Source organism: Lepidochelys kempii, chromosome 16, assembly GCF_965140265.1.
Source record: "Lepidochelys kempii isolate rLepKem1 chromosome 16, rLepKem1.hap2, whole genome shotgun sequence".
Classification (NCBI taxonomy): domain Eukaryota; kingdom Metazoa; phylum Chordata; order Testudines; family Cheloniidae; genus Lepidochelys; species Lepidochelys kempii.
In genome coordinates, this window is record NC_133271.1 from 11327318 (window position 1) to 11340031 (window position 12714).

At 53.1% G+C, this 12714-nt stretch overlaps 1 protein-coding gene across 1 annotated transcript in view; it reads right to left on the reverse strand.

Moving 5' to 3' along the window:
- Nucleotides 1-1979: 1979 nt before the first annotated feature.
- NIBAN2 (niban apoptosis regulator 2) overlaps nucleotides 1980-12714 on the reverse strand; it is a 99233-nt gene continuing 88498 nt past the window's right edge. The window contains exons 10-14 of the mRNA XM_073314571.1: nucleotides 10588-10743; nucleotides 9169-9285; nucleotides 8438-8545; nucleotides 7785-7896; nucleotides 1980-6500 (exon numbers count right to left, since the gene is read on the reverse strand). Coding sequence (XP_073170672.1) covers nucleotides 5704-6500; nucleotides 7785-7896; nucleotides 8438-8545; nucleotides 9169-9285; nucleotides 10588-10743 — 1290 coding nt within the window. The 3' untranslated portion in view covers nucleotides 1980-5703. The remainder of the gene's footprint in view (nucleotides 6501-7784; nucleotides 7897-8437; nucleotides 8546-9168; nucleotides 9286-10587; nucleotides 10744-12714) is intronic.

Here is a 12714-nt window from a genome sequence, read left to right on the forward strand (position 1 = left end):
ATTGGTTGGTTTAAGTCTTGCGTGTGCAGTGGCTCGGTTGCTTTGGAAGCCAGGATGCCCCAGGGGCTGGTGGGCCTCGCAGGATCCTGCTGTATTTCATGCCAAGAGAAGGGCAAGTTTTAATAAAGCTATCCTAATTGCTTGGCTACTTGTGTGTGCGCACCTGATCATAGTACTGAGGCTGGGAGAAGCAGCTGGCCTCTTTCATAAGGCTGAAAGATAATGTGGAAATAGATGGCACTGATCAAAAATAGGCTCCCCAATGGCCAGCCGTTCCCCAATGGCAAGGGACTGCTCAGAAAGCTGCAAGGGATGCAGTCAAGAGCAAACTCAGTTAAAGCAATTGCTTACCTGTTACCAATAATGCTTTAGATCTGATTCAGCTGCGACAACTGTAGCACGTAGGAGCCGCATTCCTAGACCAGCAACTCATTGTGCTAGGGGCTGTACAAACACAGAACAAAAAGATGGTCCCTGGCTCGAGCTAAAAGACCAGGACTTGTACTGGGGCTTATTTCCTGCTCTGCTACGGGCTAGCTGCATGGACTTGGACAAATCTGTTAACTGTTTTGTGCTGAGCTGTAATAAATGGGGCTACTACCCTGCTTTGGAAGGTGCTCGGAGATCCCCAACTGGAAGATGCTGAGTGCAAAGTATCAACTTGTTAGAGATAGCTGGAAAACATTTTCCCAGTCTGTGGGAGGGTGAGTGAGAGAGTGGGTGTAAAAACCCCAAAACCCTCCGATTGGGTCAATCGATAAAAATGATCTGTTTTGATTTCAACATATTTAGTATAAATTAGCTCACATTTCTAAAAGAACAGTCATTCATTTTGAAAATGTTCAAAGGGAGTTTTTGACAACTCCTCAGCTCTCTGCACATCAAGCACATCCCAGAGTTGTACATGCACAAAATATAAATTATTCTATTGAAGGTTTAGGAGTTAGAAACTTGAGTCCTTAATTCACCAGCCTTGTCCTTCCAATGCAGGGACTACATGCAGATGAGGAGACATTATGAACAAGAAAACAATACTGTACCACGTAGCCCTTATATAGCACTTTTTCTCAACCAATCTTAAAGTGCTGTACCAAGGAGGTCAGTATCACTGTGCCCATTCTACAGATAGAGAAACTGAGGCACAGCGCAGGGACAGTCGACCAATAGGCTGGTAACTGAGTCAGGACTAGAACCCAAGTCTCTTGATTCCCAGTGTAGTGCACTAAGTGATACCCCAGCTGAACACACACCATGTTAAGAAGCCATTCACTGACCTTAGTCAGCCACGTAGCACTGCCAGTGAGGTCACCCTGGCCAGTGACCCTCATTACAATCAAGTCCTAGACTCTCACCATCACGTGGAATGTCCCACAGCTCACCATTTTCACTCACAGCGAAGGTTAGTTAAGCCACAGGATGGGAACTCAGGAGATGTGGCTTCAGTTCCTGGTTCCGCCACTGTTTTTTTGTATACCCCTGGTCTTTCTGTGCCTCACTTCCCTATCTGTAAAGTGGGTCCACTGCCACCTCCTATCTCCCGCCCTTTGTCTTACGCATTTACATTGTACGCACTTTGGGGCAGGGACTGTCCTACTGGGTGTGTGTGTACAGTGCCTTGCACAGCAGGGCTCGAAACTGCAATTGGACTACACATCCACTTAGAGCTAGGCCCTAACGCAGGACCCCAGAGCCCAAGTTCTCTGGGGCCATGATGATTTCTGCCGTGCAGCACCACCTAGCCTAGCCCCAGTCTACTTTTGAATGCGCCCATGTACACACACTTACCAACTGCCTGGCGGGCCCCAGACTGGACATCAAATCCAAGCCCTCCTTCTGAACTGGAGAGGAACTCCGCCCCGCCCCCAAACATTCTAGCTCCGCCCACCCCACCCCCAGCACGCCATGTGGAACGTCTCCCGTTCATTGGTGTGTCTGGAGTGATGTCATCGCTCAGTCAGGAATGAGACCGTGTCGCTAGCTTTAAATAAAGCTGGGTTTTATTTATTCTTAGAAGCATATTTTAAACATTTGTATAACATTCTCAATAAAATATCTTGGAAGAGATGGGTTTTGATCCCAAGGCAAGGCACTTTGGGAGGTCCCAAGTGGTTTAGACTGGGCACCACCCATTTAAAAATAGAAAACAATGGCATCTAAAATACACATGGAGGTTGGAATGTATCTGTAGCAGAGGGCAGGATTGGAAGGCCGGGCTCCTGCTCCATGTTCTGCATTGAAAATCTAAGCAGCTCATTCAGGAGACTTTACACCAGGTGTTTCAACCGTATCTCACGTTTTAAACATCACATTACCTGCATGCAGCTTGTGTGTCTGCCGAGTCCATTCCCCAGCTAGCTACAGGTCCCCAGTTCCCCTTAGCGTTAATGGAAGTCTGAGACACAGGTCACCCACGAGAGGCATGGTTGTCCCAGTGCGTATCGGGTTATATACCACCCCTAGTGTTCAGCTGAGCTCCTGGCTGGGGGTCCGACTCAATGCACTTGTACAGAGATGCCTGAGAGAGATCTGGAGAAACCCACTTCAGCAGCATCTGCCATCCCCTGCGTTTGGCCAGGGAACATTTCTGCTCTCCCCACACCTCAAGCTCCTGAAAAGGGCACTACGAAGAGCAGAAGTCTGGCGAGTCGGGTTGTGCCCACACCGAGGAGTCATTTGACCGTCTCTGCTGAAAGACGCTGGCTAACTCCGTCGGAGCTAACTTAGCGCCTTTTTCGGAGCTTGGCCAGAGCAGGGCTGGAGCTGGATTCCTGTGCACACTTCCACCGGTCTTGCCTTTGACAGAAAAACTACAGGGCTCCCCTCTCCTTCGCTCTCGGTGCAAGGACAATAGGATCCATGTAACAGTCTGAGGGGGTGGCATTCCACATCTAAGCTTTTGCTTTAAGATTACTTAATTCCAGAAGTTTAACTTGTTTGCACCAGCCCCAAAGCCCAGTGGGAGCAGACAGAGCCAGTGAACCTCCTCTCTCTCTCTCCTCTCCCCCCACCATGACAGGAGTTTCCAGGAGAACTTAACCCTTGCAATGCAACACAAGCTAAGCCCACGAGGCATTGGCTTCACACTGGGCACCACTAAGAGACCCCGTTGTCACGTGAAGTCTTAGCTACCATAGCAAAGTCAAATACCCCCAGGGGGCCAGGGTGGACTTAGTTGGCATGCTGGGGTAGCACAGTCTCATAAAGGAACGGGGAGATTTATTCCCAGCACACAGATCATGCTGGGAAGAGCAAGTAATCTCAGGAGAGCTTTTCCAGAAGAGTTGGATTGGGGGGGTAGGGGGCGGAGGAAGAGAAGAGACATAACTAGGGACCCAGTGGGAAAATGAAAGCGAGACCCCCCCACGCTCCCCCATATTTAGAAGTTTTCCTGACTGGCTGGGGAGAAAAAAGGCATGCAGACAAGATGCATCCATTCCCTCTGCAGGAGTAGCTCTCTCTCTGCTCCCTAAGCCATACTTCCACTCTCCTGGGACAGGAAAAGTATCTTAGGCCAGTCCACCCTCAGTGCAATGAAATTCACCATTGGGTTGATGATTGCCAAGAGCTGGGCATGGTTGTATCAAGACCCCTTTCCCCACTAAGGCACTTGTTTCTCTCACTACTGTTAGGAGATTCTCAACAACAATAACAACAACAAGAAATAGCCCAGCTCACCCCAAGCCACCTCCTACCCAGGAGCTACCCAGCACTCCCCAAAAGCAAGCCCAATGAAAATAAGAGCCCTAAACACACCATCACATGCAGGAGGGAAACGCCGATTAGCAACCAGCCAGAGTCCTACAACTTCAGACGCTTAAGCCTCCTTCCTGCCAGCCCCTCTGGTGCAATGGGAGCTTCCATTGTGCAGTTATGTCAAGACTTGCCCTTACTCATCTCTCCCTCTGAACCACGCATCTAGATTTCTGGCCTTCTCCAAGACCTTTAATTCTCTCCCTCCAAAGCCAACTTCCTCTCCATTCCCACCTGAAAAGCTTCTGAACACACTCTTTCACCTACCCTGGGCTTCCAAGGAGGTTTCCGCTCTCTCCCCTTACCCCCTCCACATTTTAAGGAAAGAGAAGGAGACAGTCTATCAACAACATTCATGTGGCCATTAAAAGCATTTGTAAACAAACCAGCTAAGCTTGTTGGGCACCATCTTTGGTAGGTTCAAGGCTGCAGGGGGCTTGCAAGGAAAGGGATGAATGGTGGGGCCACCACTCACTGGGGCTTTGGAGAAACCACAGACCAGAAGCGAGGGGAGGGAAGAAAAATAAGTGGCTGGTTCTAAAACTTCAGAGCTGTATCTCAGTTCTCGTTTTTAACTGAACAAGGGAATCAAGCATCCACTAAAGGCTCCCAGTGGCCAGTGGCAGTCACTTACACCTCAATCTACGCACGACAAATCATCGTCGTCGTCTCTTTCCATGGACACCAGTTCTCTCCCGCAAGCCCAGGGGTGAACCCTCAAGTTTACGTCACAGTCCTAACCTTCGTGTATAACAGGGGAGGAGGGATGTGGAGGAGATGGGTGATAGTTGAGAGGTATTTGTGGCTCCTTCCATCCCTACAAGTGGACAGTCTTTGGAGCGATTGGCAGAACCCACAGTCAGACCAGCGCGTGCAAGGAAGGCCAGGAGCAACGGAGTTCAGGTACTCCCCTGTATTACCCACACCAGCTAGTTCTATTTATTCTTCAGCGAGGCACTAATGTGGCCAGAACTATGCAAGCAACAGCCCCATCCTCCGCCCTTGACTCTCCTTCTTTAGGAGCCAATGAGAAAAGATGGATTCCAGTTTGTTTGTGACTCATTTAACCCTCCCTCTGCCAGAGCGTGCAGCAAGACACGTTAAAATCATGGCGCTGGCTTGAACGGTGCTTCGTGGCAAACAAGGGGCACCCCCATTGGCCCTTTGGCTCGGGGAAGAGGTGCGTCTTTCCCGGGGGAGCAGCGTTCAGCATTCGCAAGGGCAGAGGGTGGGGAGTGCACATTCTATCTCAGCCAGGATCCTGGATGCAGGCTCGTTAGGAGGAGAAATGATCAATACCGGTAGGCGGCCTCTGACTGCAGCCGCCGTGCTTGACAAAGAAGTGTGGCATGCAGCATTGACCTCTTTGGTTGGACTGAAGTATCAGACGAAGGGAAGGGCTGGATTGTTGGAAGGGGAATGGGAATCCCTACAAAACCCACCCCCTGGGGCATCGGGTGCCCACTGGCATATGCTGTGCAGATGTCCTCGGGAGCTCCTGCCTAGGGGAAAACCCCAGGCATTCCCACAGTCTTGTTAGTTGAGTAATGCAATAAAGTGTTTCTTCAGTAAAGGAAAAACAACAAAATAAGACGGAGCAAAGTGTGCATGGGTGGAAGGGGTGGGTATCCTATGCTGAGCTAGAGTCCTGGGAGGAGGGGCAATGGCTTGGCCCAGCGTGGCGGCTTGATTCTGGCCAGCACACAGCTCTCCTCTAAGTGGGTGTGCAGTTTAGGAGATCTTCCATCTCGGTGGCTCCCCCGACCCCTTTCCCTGGGAAGCTGGTGTCCGAAGCCGAGCCTGCTTCAGAAACTGGGAATGTAACAGCTACCAATGCCAGCGACTGGCCCAGCCTACGAGCCCCCCCACCTTCCTGGTGTCACTGACTCCAGTCCACCTTCGGCACACAGTGTACATGGCCAGCATGGATCTCGACCGGGGGGGGGGGGTGACCTAGAACTGAGTCTGCACCTCCGCACTGTTCTCTGTGGCCCCCGCGCTGTTCTCTGTGGCCGGCTGGGCAGACTCCACCTTCTCCGCATGGGCCTGGGTGGACACCTCTTCCCCTGTCTCCTTGTCGCTGGGTTCGTGGCGGTTCACTTCAACTCCCCCCTCAGCAAGCAACGAGGCAGCTGTCAGGGCAGGCGGCTTGGCTGGAGAGGTGGGCACGGCTGGCTTGGCTTCCTGCTCCTCCACCCCCGGGTTCACTGGGCACGGGGAGCCAGCGTCATGCGGGGCAGAGTGTTCCAAGGAACCAGGGCCTTCCTCGGCCTTCTGGGCAGCTCGCTCCACCCCGCGCTCCTCAGAGCCGCCGCTCTGCTGGACTATTGTACCATTCGTCAGTGGTTCCTTTGCCTCCTCTCTTGCCGGGACTGGGGTCTCCACACAGAACTCCTTCACCAGCATCCCCCGTATCCCCTGCATGCTGTCAGGAGAACCCGGTGCAGCAAGGGCAGGGCAGGCCTCCAGCTCCTCCGACCCGAGCTCTTCCTGGGAGACCTGGTGCATCAGCACCTCCGCACCGGCCTCATAGGACAGGGCTCCCTCGTCGTCGTGGATGACCGACACCACCTGCCTGGCTCTGTGGCGCTTCTCGGCGGATGGGTCCGAGTCCGGCTGGCTGCCGAACTCCTCTCCCCAGTCGATGGGCATGCCCTCGCCCAGCAGGTGCAGGTTGGGGTCGCTGTTGTGCATGACCATGCTGTCCCGGTACAGGTTGTGTTTCCTCTGCACCGCTGCCTCCTTCACAGCTGGAAAGGCAAAGACCGGGAGGTCAGGGCAGGGCAGGGCAGGGGTCTATTTACGTGTCAGTAGCAAGCACAGGCCTCATTCGAGGTTGAGGCCTCACCATGCTCTGTGTTGTACACACGTATAGCAAGACCTGGTCCCCGCTAGCCTTCCTAGGATTCAGAGCAAAGCACATGCAACGAGCCGGTAGGGAGAGAACCTTGCAGTCCAATCTATACCCTGGTACAATTCTCATGCCCACATAGTCACCATCCACGCCTCAGCCAGGCCCTCCTTGATCAGCTAAATTCCTACTTCTGCCCTGGCGGGAGGGTCCTGGAGAAGGAATTTGGCGAAGGTGGGAATGGCAGACAGGTGTGGGGGGGACTCCATGCCGAAGGGACAGCGTGGAAGGGTTCAGGGCAGGGTTTGAAGCTGATGGATGGACCAAGCTGGCTCAGCGGATGGAGCGGAGCGCGATGCAGTACGAGGATAACAGGGGAGGGCAGAATCGCGAAGGGCCTGGGTGGGGAGGACAGGAAGCCTGAATTTGATGTGGTGGAGAAGCGGGGGCAGGTGGAGGGAATCCAAGAGGAGGTGACGCAGGCAGAGCGATAGGAGTGGAAGATGATCTTAGTCGATGCTTTTCGCCTGGACGGGAAGGGCTGTGAGGTGAGTGTTGGGGACGCTCGGGAGCAGGCGTTTACGGTAATCAAGACAGCAGATGATGCGGGGGGTGTGAGAGGCTGGGCTGTCTGGATAGAGGGGAAAAGGACGGATCCTAGAGAAGTTAGGAAGGAAGAAGCGGTGAGATTTGGACCCAGCTTAGACGGGTGGTACAAGCGGGCAGAATCAAAGGGGGCCGCTGCGCTACGGAACTGAGACATGGAGGAAAGCGTTTCGGTGACAGTGCCGAGTACACATACACCCTCTCCACCGTCACCTAGACTCTGGATCCGGAGCAGAGTGGCAAAGTGCTGTAGGAGGAGATGCTCCAGGGGTTGGCTTGAGATGGCTCCCATTGCTGTAATGCCCAGAGCCTCCCCATGGTAAGTGGATGGGCATGCGTGTCCAGTCCTTGCCAGCTAGCCCCGTTAGCAACAGTGTCCCTCAGTGAGCAGAAGGGGAGTAGCAGGATTCACTCAGTGTCTACTGCCCGTTGCTGCAGCCGAGACACTGCAGCCCTTAGGATTTTCCAAGCTGGCTAACTGGGGGGGTTAGCCAGGCTTGCATAGGCCCCTTCCCAGCATAGTGAAGGACTGAGCCTGCATCCTGCCCTCCCACCCAAACGCGGGCAGCCCTCTTACCCTGCATGATGTCCTTCATGACCGACTGCAGCACGACCTCCTCGTACGTGTTCTCCACCAGGATGAAGTTGTCGAAGTCCTCGAAGATCAGTTCCTGGAACTTTGGTAACTCCTGCCCAAAGGAGAAGGCAGATTTCACCTCGCTGGCAGAGATAACCCAAGACCACCTAGCTGCCCTGTGGCTTTCCAAAGACGATGTGCCTTTGAGAGGCAGAGCTACCCTTCCCACAAAACCATGGGCACCACTGTTGACCCAGGGATGCCACCAGTTATGGGCCATCTAGCCATAGGAGTTAAAGACCAAGTTGAGATTAAACATAGACCCAAAGGGGTGAGGAATTTCAAGATCAGGATGTTACAAAGAGAGATTATGTCTTTGTACATGCACTGGGCCCAATTTTTTATATGCACAGAGGCCTTTTTACACCACTGGCAATGTCAAGCAACATATATTGAGTTGGCTCCCTAACACTTCCAGGGTGGTGTAAAGGGGCCTTGGTGTAAATGAGAATCGGACCAATATTCTACAGTTGTGGGCAAGGAGCTGGGGTGTGTGTGTCTTGTTCATGGCAACATATACAGAGTTTGATGACTCAGCAGGGTTTTTGAAACGTGCCACCAACCCATGCCCACGGGGCTGCTTGGCCTCTTACCCCCTTGCAGGTTGGTGCCAGCTTTTTCAGCAGGAAGGGGATGGTGATCTGGAGCAGGGCTTCCCTGAAGAACTTCTTGCGCACGGTGCTGCTGTCATAGTCATATTTCTGCAGGACAAGGGGCGCACCGGGGGAAGAGGGAAACAAGGCTGGTTAACAAACCTTTGGCATCTCGCAGGAGAGGAGATTACAGAGGAATGGGCCATTCAGAGGAAGAGGAGAATGTGCAGCTTTCCTACCATTTTATTGAACAATCCTTTCCACAGGAAGCGATTTACACGAGGGGATTTACAGAAGTGTTTTCAGTATCCAACACCAGCCCCTTCCCTGGGCTCAGGAGGCAGCGTGGTCTAGGGGATAGGTCACTGGACAGATTCTGATGGCCTGGGCTCTGATCTGCTGTGGGGCAAGTCACTTCACCTCCCTGTGCCCGATCTCCACTGGGGTCTAGGAACAACTGTGATACTCGGTCCATTTAAAATTACAAATGCCGAGTATCGTTCTACACAATGCACTCGCTCCTGCCCTTACCTGCCCCGTGGCAGGCACACGGCATGCCTGGGCTTCGCACAGAAGCTGCAGGCGCTTTCTTTGTGGCAGAGGTTTCTCTCCTGTCTAGCATCCCGAGGCCTTGTTGGTGCAGCACGGGCGAGTTAAAACGCCGACCACCTTCACGTTCCAGAGACGGCAGACCTTGCAGGAGCATGCCGCTGCTTTGCGGGCTGCCTTACCTTGAGCACCCGTTCGAGGATCCGCTGGATTGACTTGCACAGCTCCTCCTTGCCCAGCATCTTCGCCAGCTCCTGGTGCAGGAGTGTCCCGAACGTGTGAACGGCATCATCCATTTGCTACAATGAGAAGCATCGTCAGACGGTGTCCCAAAAGGAGGCCAAGAAACCACGGCAACTTAGGCTGGCTCATGTTGGACATCCAGCAAAGCAATGATGCCAAGGGATGAGCAGAGCAGGCCTGGCAACGCACCACCACACGGAGACGGGTCACAGGGGCACCTCCTCTATTCCTGAACCTGCACCCGGTCCCCATCTGCTACCCCATCCCACTCACGATTTTGAAAGCACCAAGTTAACCTGCATAAAGGTGTTTTCTTTCCCACCACTAGAGGGCACTAGCGGCTCATTTCCCAGAATATGGGGCTGCGTTGGTGCATGGGACATCGGCACACAAACTCCTCCTCCCCCCTATGTAGATCTGCAAGTGGATTCTTGTCCACACTGGCCCCTGGATACTCCTCCAGGAGCTGTAGAACAACCAGTCTCCTAAATCAGCTGTGCCAGGCTGAATGGGATGTGAGTGATGGAGGTGAGAGCATGCCAGTTCTAGAACGTCTCCAGGTTCTCCACAGGTGCCAGAAAACCCGGTGGAAAGTTACACTCGCTCCTACACAGCTAACTGAGGCCGGCTTCCTTGACCCCACATTTAGACTACTGCCGGTGGGAGACTCCTCCATGTACAGGGGAAGAAGAGCATTGCGTCTGCGTAGCCCAGGCCTGCCACCCACCCGGCCACCAGCACGACAGCAGTGGACGTATGCAAGGCGCCCCCGTGAGGTTGTTCATACGCAGATGTTCCCCTCCCAGTGGGACACTGCATCGTTCACAGGCGCCAGGGCAGAGTCGCGACACGCAGGGTCAATCGTTTGTCCCAAAGAACACAGGTGGCCGTTGGGTCATACGTGCGCCGGGCCATGGGCAGCGCAGTGCTGGGGAGCAAAGCGAAGGGGTTGGGCCAGGGACGGTTCTGCCCCTGGGGCGTTGCCATATTCAGAGGAGAAAAACAAAGCCGTTGAAATAAGCTGGTCTCCGTAGCAGTGCTGTGCCCCCGGACCGGCTGTTAATTTTAACAAGGTGACTCTTTCAAATGAAGGCTCCCGGAGCGTGGGCGGGGGGTGTGTGGGTGGGGGGTGGTACAGCCAGACTGAAGCCCAGAGCACACTCCAGCCGGGGGCGCCCATGCAGTAGGACATTGATGACCAGCCCAACACCCAGGGCAGGGCACTGGGAGAACCAGAATTCATAGCCACAGCAACCCACCTTAACTCTGACCCTGACGGCTAGGGCCGAAGACAGCTCCCCATGGGGCAGTAAGCATAAGGGCTGGTCACCCCTTGAGTTTGGCTATTAACACCCTACCTGTCTCATGAGGATCTGGGCCCTCTGTTTGAACACTGAGGCACTGGATACATCAAATCTCTGTTGAAGCCCCTCCAGTTTCAGCTGGTCCATCTTCTCATAGCAGGACTGCATCTTGACAGGGTGGAAGGCCAGCTGAGAGAGCTTCTCCATGTACTGAAGGACAAGTAGTCACACACACAACTCACTGGCTGTACGGAGAGAGCGCCCTACCTCCCGCCCACTCCCCAGGCCTGCTGAGACTTGGCATCAGACCAGACACCAAGCTTCCAGGGAGCAGAGGAAAACAAAGCCCAGAAATCGGAATCCTTCCTCAACGGCTCCCATTTAATCTGGGTCACAAAGACAAGAGCATTTCCAAGTGTCTCTGTGTCCCCACACCGCCAGGCTGCACACAGACATGGGTGAGCCTGGAGCAGGAAGATCACCGGCTGTAGGTCACAGGATCAAACCATGGGTCTGTACTGTTAGTACAGGGTGGGAGGCAGGCGTGTGACCACCTGGGGCTGCTCTGGTTGGATACAGAGGGACCCAGCTGGATACAGAGTGATCCCAGGTTACCATACGCAGGTGAAATTGGATGCCCTGGATTTTGTTAGACTGACCCGTCGCCCAGAGCTTGGGAGGAGAGCTGGGAATTCAGTTCCCACCTTAAGTGGTATGACTGCTCAGAGCTCAAGTATGAAACTGCAGAAAAACCTGAGAGTCTCTGGATTAAGTTTAGAAGTGTGTGAGCAACAAGGGTGATGTCGTGGTGGGAGTCTGCTATAGACCACCGGACCAGGGGGATGAGGTGGACGAGGCTTTCTTCCTGCAACTCACGGAAGTTACTAGATGGCAGGCCCTGGTTCTCATGGGAGACTTCAATCACCCTGATATCTGCTCAGAGAGCAATACAGTGGTGCACAGCAATCCAGGAAGTTTTTGGAAAGTGTAGGGGACAATTTCCTGGTGCAAGTGCTGGAGGAACCAACTAGGGGCAGAGCTCTTCTTGACCTGCTGCTCACAAACCGGGAAGAATTAGTAGCGGAAGCAAAAGCGGATGAGAACCTGGGAGGCAGTGACCATGAGATGGTCGAGTTCAGGATCCTGACACAAGGAAGAAAGGAGAGCAGCAGAATATGGACCTTGGGCTTCAGAAAAGCAGACTTTGACTCCCTCCGGGAACTGATGGGCAGGATCCCCTGGGAGAATAACATGAGGGAGAAAGGAGTCCAGGAAAGCTGGCTGTATTTTAAAGAATCCTTACTGAGGTTACAGGAACAAACCATCCCGATGTGTAGAAAGAATAGTAAATATGGCAGGCGACCAGTTTGGCTTAACAGTGAAATCCTTGCTGATCTTAAACACAAAAAAGGAGTTTATAAGAAGTGGAAGACTGGACAAATGACCAGGGAAGAGTATAAAAATTTTGCTCGGGCATGCAGGAGTGAAATCAGGAAGGCCAAATCACACCTGGAGTTGCAGCTAGCAAGAGATGTAACAAGAAGGGTTTCTTCAGGTATGTTAGCAACAAGAAGAAAGCCAAGGAAAGTGTGGGCCCCTTACTGAATGAGGGAGGCAACCTCGTGACAGAGGATGTGGAAAAAGCTAATGTATTCAATGCTTTTTTTCGTCTCTGTCTTCACGAACAAGGTCATCTCCCAGACTGCTGTACTGGGCAGCACAGCATGGGGAGGAGGTGACCAGCCCTCTGTGGAGAAAGAAGCGGTTCGGGACTATTTAGAAAAGCTAGATGAGCACAAGTCCATGGGGCCGGATGCGCTGCATCCGAGAATGCTAAAGGAGCTGACGGATGTGATTGCAGAGCCATTGGCCATTATCTTTGAAAACTCAAGGCGATCGGGGGAAGTCCCGGATGACTGGAAAAAGGCTAATGTAGTGCCCATCTTTAAAAAAGGGAAGAAGGAGGATCCGGGGAACTACAGGCCTGTCAGCCTCACCTCAGCCCCTGGAAAAATCATGGAGCAGGTCCTCAAGGAATCGATTCTGAAGCACTTAGAGGAGAGGAAAGTGATCAGGAACAGTCAGCATGGATTCACCAAGGGAAAGTCATGCCTGACTGATCTAATTGCCTTCTATGAGAAGATAACTGGGTCTGTGGATGAGGGGAAAGCAGTGGACATG